General features: G+C 34.9%; 1 protein-coding gene across 3 annotated transcripts in view; it reads left to right on the top strand.

Moving 5' to 3' along the window:
• LOC103710636 (lysophospholipid acyltransferase LPEAT2) overlaps positions 1 to 18,260 on the top strand; it is a 31,735-nt gene that overhangs the window by 5,625 nt on the left and 7,850 nt on the right. For all 3 annotated transcript variants that reach the window (XR_005507100.1, XM_008796452.3, XM_039116410.1), the window contains exons 4-10: positions 2,454 to 2,617; positions 2,698 to 2,761; positions 7,085 to 7,150; positions 7,456 to 7,551; positions 12,138 to 12,188; positions 13,980 to 14,050; positions 15,713 to 15,779. Coding sequence is in view for 2 of the 3 variants with exons in the window: in XM_008796452.3 (XP_008794674.1) it covers positions 2,454 to 2,617; positions 2,698 to 2,761; positions 7,085 to 7,150; positions 7,456 to 7,551; positions 12,138 to 12,188; positions 13,980 to 14,050; positions 15,713 to 15,779 (579 nt within the window). In the remaining variant the exon portion in view is untranslated. The remainder of the gene's footprint in view (positions 1 to 2,453; positions 2,618 to 2,697; positions 2,762 to 7,084; positions 7,151 to 7,455; positions 7,552 to 12,137; positions 12,189 to 13,979; positions 14,051 to 15,712; positions 15,780 to 18,260) is intronic.

Here is an 18,260-nt window from a genome sequence, read left to right as displayed (position 1 = left end):
GGCATTCCATGGTCCACAATAATATTGTGGAGTTTAAGTTGATGATGAGATGTTGATCTAGCCTTCATCTTTTCCTAATTCATCACATCCAAGGTTTGCTGCGCTGGTACTAGAGCCTATACCAATCGGCCGGTGGCACATTTCTTATGCCTCCTTGGTGTTCCGTGCTGAGCCCGTACCGACACGGTAGAGAGAGCAAGGGAGAGGCAGAACGAGAGAGAGGAAAAGAGAGAGAGGGAGAGAAAAAGAGAGGGAAGAGGGGCTCCAGAGACCGCCGGAGTGCCCCGAGGGGTGGAGAAGGGGCTTCGCCCTCTAGACCTCTATTTTATTCAAAACAGGAGTCTGTCAGGGCCTCTTTTTTTATTTTAAAAATTTTAAGTAAAATCGAAAGAAATGGGAGTCCGAAGGGCGAAGTCCATCCGTCGGCCCTTTGACGCCCTCCATCCCTCTCCCTTTCTCTTCCTCCCCTCCTTTCTTTTTTTCTCTTTTTCCTTCTCCCTCTCCCCCTCCTGCCAATTTTTCGTTTTGAATGTCGGAACCATCTCTGTTCGTCGCCGGCACGGCTTGGTACGCCCCGAACCGGGTAGATCGGGATGGTTCCATATTCCTTGATCGCATCATTTTGGAATGGTAATATAATGTTTTCTTTAGGTAGTTGAGATTCATATGTAATTCGGGCTTCATAATTAAGGATATGATTCGCCATATGCCCTTAAACCCTCTCAGTCCTAGTGAAGGGCAACATTTTTCCCAATACGTCTAAACTCGTCAAGCTAATGAGGGCCAAATCCTGTTTTTGGATTATTGTACAACCACCTAGAAATGTTATCAACATGCTATATAGCTACTTTGACCAAATGATAATGGAGACTGGTTGATCACTAGATCCTATTTATTACATAGGAATCTATCAAAACTTTAATATGATTTGTTCATCTTTACATGAAAGATGGAGGAAGATTTTGATGAACGATGACTACAAAACACAATATTTATGGGTTTAGGTGTTGTTGAGCTTTTTGCATATGAAAAATGAGGTGAACATGGACCATTTGGGAGAACATATGCCCAACATATTGTAGCCAAATAAAAGAAAAAAATTAATTCCCTTTGATGTCATTAAATGTCATTTCCAACTTTTGTTAAGGAGAAAATCCTTTTAGAACCAGGTTACCTCGTCAATTGTAACACCTACATTTTGAGGCTTGTGACCAATGGCAAATCCAAAAGGGGGCCAGCAAGGGCCGCAGCCCCTAGGAAATTTAAAACTCCTTACACATAGACTTGGCCATGGGTTAGGCTGGGCTCCAGCCAGGCTTTGCTCAAAGGTCAACACAATTTACTTAGGTTTGGGCTTGGCCCAGCCCAGTCTGACCCGGCTAGGCTTTTAGGTCCTACCTTCTAGGCACAAGCTCAGCCCTTACTTGGGCTTTGGGCTTCGGGTCGGGCCTCAAGCTTCATAAATTTTTTAAATTTTAAAAAAATACAAGAAATACTTAAAAATAATTTAAAAATGTTAAATATGAACAAAATTAAATATTGCCAACTACCTACAATATGTCTATCCCATTAAGTTCACATATCAAAAAATTAAGTACAAATACATCAAACATAAAGAAACAAAAGGAAAATAAAATTTTTTGGATTGGGCCACCTTACATTTTTTTGTTATATCTAGCAAATGTTATAGAAAAAATTTGCAACGATTTCTTTTAGTCTTTGATGACTTGTTTTGGATGAACATTTTTTTTTAGCTTATGAATATGGGGGAAGTAAATTTGCATTTCTAGACCATCTTTAGGTTAGACTTTATTTCATGCCATCTTGAATAGCTGACGAGAAACAAAAAATGGAAGATTGGCATGCCTATGTTTTGGTTCTAACTAGTGTTCCTATACTTGGTGTGCATACTTGTATAGCAAAGTTGAAATGTGACTATATGACGATCAGTTGATGTCATTGCTTTGTTTTATTCTGTGAATATATAGTTATGTGAGTTACACAAGTATATCTTGTTACTTTAATTTTTGATCAATTGTGTTGTCCTCTTTCTTCCCTTTGCAGCTTAGATTTGTTAGTGTTAGTCATAACTAGGGTATAGTTGTAGTGTCAACAGTCCAAAATTTGTCGTATCGTCAGTACCGTACCATACTGGACATACCATACCATGCTAGTACCGAACCGATATGCTATTCCATACCGTATCGATACTTAGCATGCCGAGCTGTACCATTCCGATATTGTAGTAGGATGGTACTGGTACGGGGTCTGCTACTGAGACGGCGAACCTTGGTCAACACTATGTGAAATGCAATTTTTCAATTATTTCAATTGGGAGAGAGCAAAACTTGCTTTTCTAACTAAGTGTATAGAACAAGACTTCTTTTAATAAAATGTCTCCCTGTATATTAGCTATTTGATACAGAAACATGTTTTCTAGGACTTGAATTCAGAGAAAGGCTTCATGCAATGGTTTTCCACATGTTTTACTGTTTCCTGAGGGAACCACTACAAATGGGAGGTCTCTTATTTCATTTCAACTTGGTGCATTCATTCATGGCTTCCCACTTCAACCTGTGGTTGTGCGTTTTCCCCATGTACATTTTGACCAGTCATGGTAAGTGTTTTTTTTTTTACATGAGATATGTTTCTTATTGATGCCTTCTGTCATAATACATTTGATGGCATCTAATTCAGGGGGAATATTTCGTTGATGAAGCTCTTCTTCAGAATGTTCACTCAGTTTCACAATTTCATGGAGGTGCCTCTACAATTACTTTAAAGTTTAAATCCACTTTTTTAGGTTTGGGTGAAAATGCCTACTTTATCTTAAAAAGCTCATATATTTTATTATACCCAAAAATTGTCATGACACAAAGGCCTAGTAAGAAAATCTTAGATCTTAATATCCAAAATTTCTTCATCTGATATGATACTAATTAGCTCAGAATGCTTCAATACTCATACATGCTTTACTCTTTTCAAATCTTAAACTCCATGTTCTATTTATTTACAATATGAATGACTACTATAAAGTATATACATTTATCAATGGTTGTAATTGAAGTAATGCTAATGCACTGTTAGGATGTCATATTAGCTTAAAATACACAATAACCAAATGCATACATATACCCACCTTTTTTTTATTATAGGAGACCATGTAGAGGTTTAACATATGTTTTAGTTAACGATGGAACTCCTAATTGGGTTAGAAAGAAGTTTAAATTATCAAATTGTTTCAGCATGTAATGGCATGCATCATGTGCTGTGCCAGCCCCTGGTCCGCACCAATGAAACTTAAATTCTTGATCACAGGTAGAATCATGACTGCAGAGAAAAAGGCTTTCTACTGCCATTTTAGTAGTCACAAAATTAAGGTAGAAGCAAATGTCTAGGTCTTCAGGTTTACTGGCATCCAAGGATTTCTTGCTAACTTTTAAATCTTTAGTTTACTTTCTTCAGGTTAGAAGCAATCTTGCCGTCTGAATGGCACAAGAAGGGAGAAAAAGAAGCTATCACAATATTCAAAGCAACAAAATAGTCAACTTAGGCTTCAGTCTATGCATAACCCTATTGATAGCACCGGATGCACAAATTTACTGGAAAGAATTACTTTAAGCTACTAATTTTCATGTCAAACCAGGCCCAACTCAAAGGCTTGCCCTAGTAGCAATGATGCTAAATTCTCTTGAAGATTCTCAAACGTCAATCACTCTTCTTAGGATTTTCAAAACATTGCGGCGTATCATGTTTTCATAATACATACTAGTTGAGAGGCCATGGCCTACTATTATTTCATGTATAGGACTATCTCACCCAGTCTTGAAGTATTGCGTTACCGATCCATGCAACATGTGGTTCTCTTAACAGTCTTAGATATCTATGATCATCTTCTATAACTCACATTGAAGGCTTTGGAAACTTATAGTTTGTGATTGTCCTCATTTAATCTCTACCAATTGATTTGATTGTTATATTCTCCCCAAACTAAACTTTGACAATTTGATCATTGGTAATTTCCAAATAAATTGAAGCTTGATTCAAGGTTTCTTCACATTTTTGCGAGAAAGTTTATCCCAAACAATAATTTGATCTTCTTTGTGAAGCCTATGAGGTCTTGTGTGGATGTGTGTTTAGTCCTACATTGGTTGTGTGCTAAGAAGATCTTGGGCCCTTATATAGGGCCAAGAAATCTAAAATAATACCTTGTGGCTAGCTTTTTTGGGGGAGGTCCCGAGTCATTTCAAGTGGTATCAAAGTAGACCCAACCCATGGCCCAATGTAGACCAGGGGACATTGCAGTGGGACTCTTTTGTGCTGATCACGGGCTGATCGTAGTGTTTGTGATCAAATTTGATTAGATTTGGACCCTTATTATGACAAAGATACTAGGGCTTAAGCATGGGAGTATATATAGGCCTGTGTAGGCATGCGTTTAATCCCATATTAGTTTTGTACTGGGGAGATTTTGGATACTTATACAGGGACAAGGGGGCCAAGGAACCCAAATAACGCCTTTAAGATACCCTTCTTGGGTGAGGTCCCAGGTTGTCATAAAGCTTTTTTTGTTTGATTTATACTTGAGAGCACTATTTGTATATCATTCTTTGTTATAGTAGCTTCAAAACCTGGTACTTTAAAGGTTGGGTGAAGGTTTTGCAACCCCACTATGTGTTTTGTGGTTTGGCACCTGTTGGTGTCTGATTTTCTTGACATGATCGCAACTGTTCATATTTGATTTGACCTGGATTATCTCTAATTTTTCTAGAAAGTGAAACAAATACCCTTATCTTTTCTATTTTTTCTCAAATGCTTGAAATGGACAGGTTCTTTAAGGGCATGTGTAGGTGCCACATGCGTAAAAGCTGTACAGAAATTTTATTGTACAGCAAAAAGCATAGAACATTCTGTGAGACAAATTCTTAGGCTTTAAAAAGAGCAAACAAGCAATGCTTCAGCAGTCTCAGACTATTTAGTTTGTTTCATTAGGAATGCTGAGATCAAAACTATTGGTTAAGTGTTTTTTGTTTAGGGTAGTTTTAGGTGATTTTAACTTGTTTTCTAAACTTTTCAGCTTCAGTTGATACCCTTGTGTGTCAAACAAAATGGACAATCTAAAATGTTTTATTTGGGAGAAAAATGAAATCATGGCCTTAAATGTCTTAATGTGAACATCAAGCAGATCAAAATGCTGCTCGGGTAAGTGGTAAAACAGAAAGGATGGGTTTACAAATGAGTATTTTAAATGTGTGGGTTACCATTGTTTGAGACAAAGTGGTGGAGATTGGATAACTAACTGAGATGATATGGAAATGTGCAATGAAGATCCAATGAAGCTCTCATGGGGAGAGTGCCTTATTTGTATATGTGTATGTTTGTATGTGTGTTTATATGTTTAGTCCAGGATGCATTCCATTGCATTTTGCCCAGAATGCTTCCTAGTGGAAATGAATGACGCAGCTCTCAGAATGAAAATCAGCAATGTTGGTCATGATCTATTGTGTATAAAATGCCTAGAGACTAAACCTAGAGACTAAAAATCATTTTTCTTAGAGGTTTTTTGCCTATGCATCAAGCAAGCACAAAATGAACGCCAGCAACATAGCTAGTAAACTAAGGTATGTTACATCCTATATAATTCGCATATCTAATGTTGATCTTGATTTAAATATTTCAGAACATATACTAATCAAATTTTAGCTGATCTGGATGCTTCTAGATTATGATCAAATGATGATATGTACCATTAGAATGATTCATTTTTCATTGGTTTGATGCATGGCAAAAGATCTCAAAACTGCATGTTTTTTTTGTTTCTGTGCATTTTATACAACATAGATCATGTTCAACAATGTCGATTTTCATTTTGAAATATTCATCATTGATTTCCACTACGAAACATTTGGAGCCAAATGCACTCAAGTGCATCCTAGTGCGTATCTATCTATCCATCTATCTATCTATCTATTTATCTATATATATATACACATACACACATACATATTGCTTTGCTTGAACTTGGGTTATACTGAAGGGTCACGATATATGATAGAGACATAAAATGGTATGGGGTTCGAGTTTGTGAAAATATGAAGAAATCATGTTGCGATGACGCTTGTTGGTTATGATTGTGGTTTGGACATAACCAACATTAATTGTATATTTATGAAATCAAAATCTTTGGTAGATAAATGTTTGCACATTTGTTTGGAAGTTAAGGTGAAAATGCTAAATAAGTTCCTGAGCTAGATACAATCGTCATTGTCTACAGATGTTTGCAAGGGCAGGGAATTAATAATACGTAGCATTTTCTACAAATAACACAACCTTCCTGCTTAGAAATAAATGTATTGGATGTGTTAGTTAAACTTGAAGCTAAGAACAGAGAGAACTTCATCCCCTAGTAGCCCTAATTGACACACATGTTGGGTAACTGAGGCAGGGGAGCTCTGTGGCCTATATTTCTTTGTCATGAAAAAGGTTATAAGAAAATTATTCTGTTCCAGATTAATTTAGAAAAGGGTAAACAAATGGTTAATATTTGCTGGTGTAAGTTGTCCCCTGTGTTAAATATGCATTAAAAATAGTATTCTGTGGTTATGATTTGATAATGCGTATTGATTCTTCTTGGTTCCATGGTTAGGTTTTTACTATCTAGAATTCTAGATGGTTTGATGCCAAATTATGATCAGCTTGGCTGTTATTCTGCTATCAGTGCTGCTCTGTCAGATTATTAATGTGTTTTATCTAGAAACTCTTCCTTCTAAAGTTGAAACTTTTCAGCGCTTCACATATAGGTGCTTCTATTCCTGCGATTTTAAATTTTAATTCAGCCACTACTCTGTAACTACCATTTGATATATATGAAAGAGCAATTGATAATTGCAATTGTCCTGAAAATAGTTTAATGTTATACACATCTACATGCACACTTATATGTGAATATAGTCAACTATGTCATTCCAAATAAGTCTACATGTTGTCATGAATAGAATTTAACGCTTTCAGATTCTTAAACTCAAGTGAGATGCTTAATTGGAAACTTTTGGTAGTTAAGAAATCTATTTCTCTGATTTGACAGGTGGAATACCTCCCCATCATTGCCCCACTTGAGAAACAAAAAAATGCTGTTCATTTTGCTGAGCGGGTGAGTAGGTGTAGTGAACATTTGCTACTTTGTGTCGTGTTTTAAAACTTTTTGAATGCTAGGCTCTGACACAAATGATTACATATGTTAACCGATCTTTAGTTGGGAGAGTTCTCAATGTGTCATTTGATAAATAAACTGCCTTATGAGATCATTTCATTGTTGTGAGTCAATATTGCATAAGCTCACTATGGATAATTATTTCTCTGTTTATAGAGCTATGCTGTTTAGATAATGGTAATCAGCTTGACAAGCTGAAAGGAAAAGCTGACATACATCTTTGCGGTCATTATTTAAATTTGCAGACTGGCTATGCTATGGCGAGCGCACTTAATGTTGTACAAACATCTCATTCTTATGGTGATCTAATGCTTATGACAAAGGCATTGGAGCTAGCAAAGGTGAAAAACATTTGCTTATCTTGCAAGATAACTTCCAATTCGTTACTTCTATATCTTTATTCCGTACAAATTGTGGTTACTTTTAGGTTACCCTATAGTGTAATTTTTTTTTTTTTATAGCTAAATTGAAATTTGGATTATAAAATCAATGGAATTCTAAACGAGAGGCTGTTGTTATGTTAGTAACATACCATTTATTTCAATTGTTCGATATAGAGAATCCAGTTAGCTTTTTCTCTAGTTATCATCCAGTTGCTGCTTGTTTTGTGAATTGTGGCCTGTCATTTTATGCAGATATTAAAGGTATTCATCAGTTACTCCTTCAATCACTGGATCTGTCATGCAATGCAGTGAACATGGTTTACACATTAAAAAAAATATCAAAATAAAGAGCTATTATGACCTAAGGGTTCTGAGAAAAGTATGCTGTCTCAATACTAGACTCTATACCGATGCCACCCTATTATTGTATCGGTACGTTGAGTATGGAGGCTGGTTCGGCGTAACGAGTGTCAATACGCCTCTGTAGCATGTATTGGTACCGAACCGGTATAGTACGTTATGCCTTGTACTGCTTGGTTCGGTAAAGTATGGCATATCTGAATTCTGAGAAATCCAAATGCTTTGTGAACTTGCTTTTTTTTAGTTTTTCATAATTCCTATCTTACAGCTGATTCAGAGCTAGTCAGTAACTTGTGCAGCAATTTTTGATCAATGTATAATACCATATTATCAATTCACATTAGCTTTGCTAGTATGTTAAGGATCTCTAGTTGACTGCAAAGATGTTAAATGGTCTGTATTTACATAACTTCTTGACAGGGGCAAACCAATTTTTGTTTTGACTGGAGGACCACGGTTAACTGATTGATAAATCCTTGCTCCAGTCTTGATAAGTCAGGTCTGAGTTTCAAAGAAGTTTTGAGTCAGGTTGTCTGCAACATCTCCGTTCAACTTTTAAACAACCATATTTCATGTGCCAGAAAAGGAACATTTTTTTATTATTAAAAAAGGAACATGGTTAAGAGGTGAAAATGGAACAAATTTTATACTTTTATTTATGTATACATTCTTTTAGTAGCATACCTAGGCCGAACTGAAACTAACCATGGATGCAATGTGCATGTGGTGGAAGAGGCAAATGTAGAGTACCGTTTAATGATTTAAAACTTGCAACTAAGGTGTTGTTTGGCGTCACTTTCATTTTTATTAGTTTTAAAAATAAAAAAATATTTTAATTTTATTTCTGATTTTTTAAAAATATAAATATGCTGGTATTGTCAATTATTTTTAGAAACATAAATATGATGATGGTGGCCAAGGCAGTAGTGGTGGTGGAGATTGTAGATGTACTAGATGATGGTGGTGGTGTGATATAGACCATCATGTCAATGGCGGTGTGGCAGAGGTGGTGGGGGTGGCAGTAGTTATGGCAATGGTTGTGGCGGTGGTAGTAATGGTGATGGTGGAGATGACAGCAGCGGTTGCAATGGCAGTGATGGAAATGACACTGGCGATGGTGGCTTCATTGGTGGTGGTGGACTATGGCAACGGTGGTGGTGGAAATCTTGATGGCGATGTTAATGGTGACAGTGATGGTGGAGGTGGTGTCAGTTGTGGTGGTAAAAGAGTAGTTTCTTGTTTTTGAAAAAAGTGAAAGTGAGAATTTTTTACTTTTACTTTTTTATTTTTTATAAATAATAAAATGAATTTTGAAAAATAAACAATAAAAGAAAAAAATACCAAACATGTTTTTTGCTTTGGTTTTTGTCATTTTGTTTTCAAAAAATAAAAAAGTGATGCCAAACTGGCTTGTGTGGTTTCCTATAAATGCCTCGAGGCATTTTTTGCTTGATACTTGCGAAAATGCGGGTGCTCTTATATCCTTCATGAAGTGACAACCACAATTCCTGACCAGGTTTTAGATTACCTGAGGGTGATTATCACAAATCTCAAAATGGGCATGCTTGGATGATTGAAAGATAGAGATAAGAATATTATTGCAGTGCAAAATGTAATGATTGTTCTTGTGAGAATGATGAATGACAAGTCACTTCCCAACAAAAAAGATTGACTTTTATGTGCTTTCCGGAAACTTTTGATCACTTAAATTAAACACATGTTGCTTATTAGGTAGGTATTTCAAACTTAGTTATAAATATTACTATTTTTCTGATTGTTTGTCACTAGAGTCTTGCACATGGGATGCAACTATACCTTAATTGCACTTTTATTAAAATACAGATAGATGAGAAAACTTTCTATTTTAAATTAAATATATATTTTTAATATCATTTATTCAAATGTTTAAGATGAGTCTTAATAAGAAAATGTTTAGATATATAACAGTTCTTAAAAAAGGAAACTTAGGAAAGTTGAAAAACTTTTTTCAATACAATTTTAACCTTTCTAAAAACTTGAGCAAGAGACTATCTATGGAAAGATACCAGAGAAATAAGAAAATATATGTTCCATGCAATGTCCGCCGAACTGATACCGGGACTTGAACCAATCGGCGAACAGTTTGGTATCATGTGTACCGTACTGACCCACGATATATCTGGGCGACTGGTACCATATTGACACACGGTACGTCTGGGTGTGCCGGTTCACCGTACCAACACATGGTACATCTAGGCATGCCGGTTCCGAATTGGCACACCCATTTTTTTAAAAAACTTTTTATGTTTGATTTATTGGTAATCAATTTTTTTAACTTTTTTAATGATTTTAAGTATAATTTGATGTTTCTTAATATTTTTATGATCCCGGTATAACCTAAATGATGCATCTTATTTTTTTAAAGTGATACAAAGTATAAAATGATTAGTGAGATGTTGCACACTAGAATAAGCAAATGTTGGCAGTATATGTATATCATACTAAACCATGCCAACACTTGGCACGTATCATCATGAAAAGACAGGTTTGTCAAAATGATCACTATTGACATTCTAAGATGCACTGTTTGATTAAATCATTTTAAGCAAAATTGTCTTATGTACTAGAATATAGCAAAAGTTTAATCAAGTGAATGTAGTTTTAAACTAATTTGCAGTAGTTTATAAGCATAATTTTTCCTAAATATCTATTTGGCTGTCTTAGTAAGTATATTACATGGCTTCAAGTAATTTGTCAGGAAAAATATTATAAAATTGTTTTGACGCATCAGCTATATGATTAAGCTCAAAATTTTTATAGAAATTATAAGAAATATGGAACCTTGCCTACAAGGTTACAACACGCTGTAGATGTTGTCCATGTTGTTGGTATTGTGAGATTCTTATATACTTCTAGTAATGCAAGAAATTGCGTTGAGTTAATTTCTAATCTTTGTTCTAGTGTAGAACATGATTTTTTCTTTCATCATCATGTTCCTTATCTGTATATCACTTCTTCAATTTGAAAAGAAAGGAAGAAAATAAAAGCCATAAAAAGGTGAAAAGAGAATATTTTCAAACTATCTTAAATGGAAATAATAATGTTCAGCATGGGTTGGCATGATACAGACCCAAGCCAATACACTATATATTGTTTGTATTGATGCATATGATTTTAATCCACGCTTGTTTATAGACTAATATATAGGCTGGCACTACTAAATACAAAGGTAGAATACCTCTAGATTGGACTGATGGCTTGCTGGCATGGTATATTTCATCAACATGATCCAGTAGAAATGGAAATTATAAGACTTATTTGTAAGCTGCACCAGTATTTGATGTTTTCGACCAAAAACCATGTGGACATTGTGGTTGTGATGATTTGAACTGCAATCTACGCAGCATTTGCCCATTTTCTCACCCAGCAATTTCTATTTTATTCTCTACAATTACAATATATCATCAACCAAATTTTTGATTAGTGTGAACTTATATGTGGTTATGGTGGAAGGCCACCCAAGCGTATATGTCATTACTATCACCTCAAAAACTGCTCACATATTTCTTCTCCCTCATACATGGATTTTATATAAGCATTCAATCACATCTTTCTTTTTGGGTCTAGCATATCTCTATCCTATAGCTGAAGAAAGTTTTGCATTAATACATATCTAATATGCATGCAATTCTCTGTGAACCATCAGCCTACTTTGGACCCTTTGAAAAGTCCATTATGATGGTAACATATTTCTCAAGTCCATGCATGTCTGTTTTAATATATATTTTGTGTTGTGCAACCAGCATCTTTGCCAAGTGGTCTTCTTCCCAAGGGCACTTGGTTGTTGCACATAAACACTAGGAAAAATTTTGATTTATAGGTTTCATATCCTTCATAACTTGACCAATAAAGAAGAAATTATAACCTTTTTAAGACATTTGACATATATCTCCATACAAATGAGAATCTAATCATGATTTTGGCAAAGGTGTTTTTCATAAAACCTTTGAGGAACTTGAATATCTATATAAACCCTGCACTAGTAATTTTAATTTCAAATTTCTAAGGACTCCATCATATTATTCAAGATCAATGCTATTAATTAATCATGCTCCAGTCATTTTGAGCTTGATCAAATTGATAATTATAGATGCTATTTATTTGTTGTCACTCTTTCCTTAATTTTTCTTGATCTTCCTGTGCAGGACAAATGCTCAACATCAAATTATATGGTAGAAATGGCATGGGTCGAGAGCGTGAGTGTTCAATCCCCGAAATTGATATCTATATGCTTCCATGTCATCAAGATTTAAGTGCCGATGCTAGTAGGAGTCCTGGCCACTAGCTGGCATGTGCTTTGCCATTTCCTAACAGCACACTTGTTGCACTAAGTGAAATAAGAGATTGGAAACTTAATATTTTTTTCAAATTAGAATATTTGAAAAAATAAATAGCTGTAAAATGTCAACTTGTGTGAAGCCTTGAAACTAGCTTAGTAAAGTATGTGCCTAGTGCCATAACTGGCTTGGCATTATATATGTAGGGCAGCAAAGATACCATGCTAAGCCACTTTTAGATGGCACTTGAAACCTTTCACATCATTTATTCATAATAAGGATCACCCTAGTCTAAATATTTTGTGGAATTATATATGGGATCATTTACCTTATAGAAAGCTATTTATTTTGACTATTGTCCTAATGACATCACCCAATTATGGTCCCAATAATTCAGGGTCTTGGGAGGGGCAAACTGGGGATAGATCTAAGCTTCGGTATTTTTTTTTGCACCCTGCACCTGTCAACACAAGCCCTTTACCATCCCACCAGGCAATGGCCCCTGTTCTGACCTATTTACCTAATACTAAGAAAACTTTTGGTTATCAATTTTATTTTATATTCTTAGCTAGAGTATGGATTTGAATCATCACAGAGTGGATAACAAAGTTTTCATTGGACCCAATCACTATTCAGCTGGACTTCATGATCTGCGGTGGAAATGTTAGTGGTTCTGATAATTGGCGCACTGAAACACAAATCATACTCCACCAAGGAGCTTGATGTGTTTCATTTATCAATGCTGAATCTTAACTTTTCTTTCCATTTCCCAATGGAGCTAACCATATTCTTAAAATTGAATTGACTAATGCAGAAGCCTTGACTGACTTCTGAAAGATGTGTAAAAGAAACAGCTAACTATTTCTCCAGCTTCCCTCTAGCAGAAATGCAGACATGCGGCAAAGATCTTACCTAGAAACATTACTTTATCAATTAACAAACAAGCCTCAGGATGACTTAAATCCTCTGGTGGAAGTTGACCATGGCATTTTTCTCTATGCTGTGTTAACACAATATTGATATTTATTTTCCATGCCACAAATTCACATCATAGCTATCTGTAATTATTAGAGCACTGAAGACCTCATAGCTTAGGCTCATACATGCATTGAAGAATTTAAAGCTTCATGCTTTCTTTTGGACTTAATAGTATTTCTTTTGTTTATAGGATCTTTAAGCAAGATGTAATTCTTACGTTATTGGTGATACAAAACTAGAGGATACATGATACCCTAAGCAACAAGCCATTATCCCATCAATTTGGTCTTGCATGTACAAAGTATGAACTCTTCTAATTCACTTATTTTAAGGGTACAATGTATCTTGCTATGATCCTTAGATGCATAGTTGCAATCTCTAGAATCTAGATATTCTTTTATTCTCTGTTGACTCTTCCACAAAAACTAGTTATCAGGTGGATAAGTGTCCCTAGTTGTTCCTATGCACAATTATGTAGAGTGCTGGCACACATTGAGATGAAGGATATGTGACATTACCATGATACTTTCGAGAATATTTTCCCGTCCATGAACACTGAATTATCTAGATATGATCCCTTGGCTTAGAACTCAAGAGGGCGAGGGTATGACGTATTCTTTCTATTGATATGGTTGTACATTGAAAATTTGAAATAACATGGGATTAGGATTGTTCTTTTATGCTTACGGCCACTACTACATGAAATATGAATTTATATTTGTTCTTATGCAGTCATTCAGCATAAGCACATCAGAAGCCATGGAATTGTTAGATCGGTTTTTCTCTATGCACCCAGATTCCAAGTAAGTTCCATCATATCTCAGGTTAAAATCATGATTTCAGAAACTAATTTCCTTTGTGGTTTTAATGTTTGATAGCATCACCAGAATAGTACGAAACCAAGGGCTTTATTACTAGAATTTGTTACCATGTATCCTTTGTAAGGTCTTTTGAGCATGTGTTAAATCTGTAAAAGATTCTTTATCTTTGAGCATATAATCTTAAAACTATGTATATGTATTGTAGATCTCGTAAAGCATAAACCACCTGTCTAGTGTCTACATATCGTGCACTGATTACAAGTCTTTCATCCATGTCTATCTTTTGCACATGTACAAGTAGAAATTTGCATGAGTAAAATGTAATGAGAACTGATTTTGAATATAAGGAGTTATATATTTGTGTCCTCAAAAAAGTAAAATCCTTATTTGAAAAAAAAAAAAAAACTCTTGACCTGAAGCCTTGATATAAGTAAATTGATGTGAGAGAAGTTCTTGACCAGATGTTAGAGCAGCTCGAATATGCCTATATCCATCTATGATGTGGTAGAAAACTAAACTTCTATAGTGCTCAAATATATACCATACTGCAACTTTATATTCTTAATATATCTACATATTTATCTACATACCACAGAATAAGACCCTGCAGTAATACGCCAAACTTCTTTCTGTGAGTCAATGTATAGAATGAATTGTAATCCATTTAAAATGACTTAAAAGATCAAAAAACTATATAAGAGGACAAACAATATTATAATAGGAAAAATACAAATTCATTTGAAATTTACTCATTGTGCATTTTTGAAAAATAAAATTGTTTTATATTTGAAGGGTGAAATCAGAATTGTATCCTTCGAGTTAAAAATTTGATTAATACATGCTTAAGTTAAACATTAATCAAATACATGTACCTTGACCTTCTACTATTTGATTTTAGTTGTAGCCTCAAGAAAATTTCACATGCATGTTTTAGGCATAATGTGATTGATGCATGCCATTAGGACTCGACGGAAATTCTTTTAGGTAACAATAAACCCTGCAGTCATGTACGGTCTAAAATCTTGAGAATAAATAAGGTCAAAGCAAACATGATGAGTGAAAGGTAAATTAAGAATAAGTGGGCTGCATGTTAAAACCAGATAGAATAAGGTGAGCTGCAAAGCAGGACAAAAATTGCACTAGTTGAGGATGAAACAAAGGAAAGTTGTCTATGATGTCAGGGCATCTGCAATAAAAAAAATAAAAAGGCTATTGTGTGTTTGCATGCATGCAAGCGCGTGTGTGCTTCATGCAATTCAAGCTCAAGACTCAATTGCTCCTCCATGTTACAGTTATGAAGCCAAGATATTGCCCTTCAGGTTGGGGGCTGGGGAGCAACATATGCTTGATATAGTCATTTTATAATTCGTGAAGATGCTAAAAGAACTTTGACTATGAGGGAATGACTTGGATCCATTGGATGCACTTGATTTCTGCTTATATATTTACATTTTCTGTCAGTGGATGCTTATCTTTAAATCCTTTTGAGTTTTAACTGGCATATATATAATGATGTTAATTATGGATTTAGCTTCAGCTTGGTGACTTTAATAATTATATGAGTCACTGTTATTGGTTCCTGTTTTCCATTTAAGCTATAAGAAAATGAGGATTTTGTCATATCCTATGATTTCATTGTGGCAGCGGACGCGTTAAAATTCATGGTTTTTTATCTGCTTTTGGGTTGGGGCTTTGTCCTCTTTTTGAGAAGGTTAGACATACTTCTTATGTTCTTTTTGACCTTGTAAATTTTCTTTATTTGTTTAAAATGCATGTGTTTCTACTGTTGCTGAATTCCTTTTCTGAGGATTTTAGCTCTCTCTCCCCCTCCCCTCTCCCCTAGGCTTCTTTATGAGTTTATAATGTTTGGTTAATCCTTTTGCTTCTTAGTACACTAAAATTGATTCCTAATCATTGTACTTTTCTGTATTAAATCAGTTTAGACTTTAGAACCTAATGCTACATCTATATTTTTTTTGTTCCATCCTTATGCTTGACAATCTTTACCAAGGCTCTCTATGCAAATAATCTCTTGCCTGTTTATCATTAATTAGATTATGCTGCTAGCAATCTTCTATGTCCTGCTCATTGCCAGTAAAAGTTCATGACAATAGGTATTAAATGTTGTGGTTCAATTTACTTTTCCAGGAATAACAACTGTAAGAGACTTGCCCTGATCAATAGATAATAGTTACTATAACATAATGTGCTCTAGCATGCTTGTCAGAATTTTATGTTGCTATTTACACTAGAGAAGGTTTATACACTTTACAATCACGCAAAAGGTTTAATTGCACATAATAGGAAAGCCAAGGGTATAGTACATGAAATAAATAGAGTGCTGAAGGACAGATGTCTTATGTTGGCCATCAGTTAAAGTCACATAACAATCTGGCAGACTTTTAAGCTTTGTAGAAAATCAGCATGTGAAAAAAGGGACAGGTCAATATTTGAAAAGTGTTTTCAGACAGGTTTTTTTGTTAGGATATGAGAGGCCAGCAGCAAGCACTAAAGGTTAGGGAGGAAGCCCGCCCTTCCTTTTTGTCAAAGGGAGGTGTAGAATTATTTGCATCTACCTGCATAGTGGTTGAGAGTCCATCTGAAGTTTGGATTAGATGAATTTTAAATTTTAATTCACTAGCTCTTCTCTTGGATCTAGATACCATTCTGGATCAGGATCTAAACCATAGGGTAAAATATATGATCTCGTCATGAAGTTCCAGTACTAGAACTGCCTGAAGAACATTAGGTTGGCTTGGGGTATGCCAAAGTTAGGTTATCTAAAAATAAAAGGCCTGCTCATGCTAGGACCCAACATCTCCAAGGGCTTTGAGCGTGCCAAACAGAGCAAGGTGCTCATTTACGAAGTACTGATGCTTCTCAAAATAATAGTATCCATATCTACCTTAAAACAATAAAACATCAAGAAAAATAACTATTTAAGTTTCAATTTTATAACTGGTATAGGCATTTATTATCATAACTCATAATCATCGTTCAGCAATCAACACTAGTTAAGTTATTCAACCAACAAACATATACATGTTGATATTGTTTAGGTATCATATCTCTGTGTCTTTTATAAGATAAAATCAAATATCAATGGCCAAGAAATGTTTTAAAAAATAAGAAAAAGCAATATTCAAACTTCAGTTTCTGATTTGGCCCCTTGGGTCGAGTTTGGTTTCACCAATTTCAGCAGTTCCTGTGGTTTTGGTAGTTTTGCTTCGAGTTTTAGAGCTGCAGTTTGAAACAATCACAAAGTTTCAAAAGAAAAGAAAAATTAAGAGAAAATTAAAAGAAACTATGGGAAGTTATTTTACATCATTTTGTTATATTTGAGTTATCCAGGATCACAATTTATATTGTTTGGTTAATATGAGCGCAGCCTTGCATACAATTTATCTGTTTATTGATTTCACCATTCAAAAGTGGGTGCCTCAAAATATTAAAATATAAGTGGAAGAAGGGAGAAATTTTTAGAATTTTTACCTCATTTTCAAATATGTCAAAGAGAATACAAGAACAATAATAGCTAGAGGTTTCTTGATAAGGATTTGGAATTTCACCCATTCTTGAATATAGCATTGACAGAACCTTGCTAGCTTGGAGCATGGTTGATGAGTGTAAGAACCAAGGTAATGTTGTTGCTTTCTTTAGATCTAGTTATGAAACAGTTTCATCCACAATTATACTCTGTTACGATGTCAAACTATGACCATTCTTTTACTGGATACTACAAGTACTTAATCATAAAAGCTACATCAAGTCATCAACCTTTTATTCAAATATATCAATATTCGGGCTGTTTTAGGGACTGATGCCTCAAACTTAGGACAGAAACATCCATTATCTCCTCAAGAGACATGAGAATAACATACGCATTATTGTATTAGGTCAGCAAGATAGATTAGAAGTTGTCTGAAGCTTATTATATGCAAAGATTTTTTTTTTGAACACATCTTCTTAAAGTCTATTCATAATCAGATTAGCAGTTTAGAGACTGGAGAGGCTTTATTAGCAATCCTACCACAATAAAAAAAGAGACAGCAGTTTCAGTATGTTTCAGCAAAACTGGTTGGAACTAGTTGAAGCTAAAACCAGCCGAAAATTCTGGTCAGTTTCAAATTGGTGTCAGCCGAAATTGATCCATTTCACCAAAAACTTAAAACATTGTCAAAAAGGAGGTGAT

This window comes from Phoenix dactylifera, unplaced genomic scaffold, assembly GCF_009389715.1.
Source record: "Phoenix dactylifera cultivar Barhee BC4 unplaced genomic scaffold, palm_55x_up_171113_PBpolish2nd_filt_p 000090F, whole genome shotgun sequence".
NCBI lineage: Eukaryota > Viridiplantae > Streptophyta > Magnoliopsida > Arecales > Arecaceae > Phoenix > Phoenix dactylifera.
The sequence above is the reverse complement of the archived record's forward strand: the minus strand, read 5'-3'. Positions and strand labels throughout refer to the sequence as shown.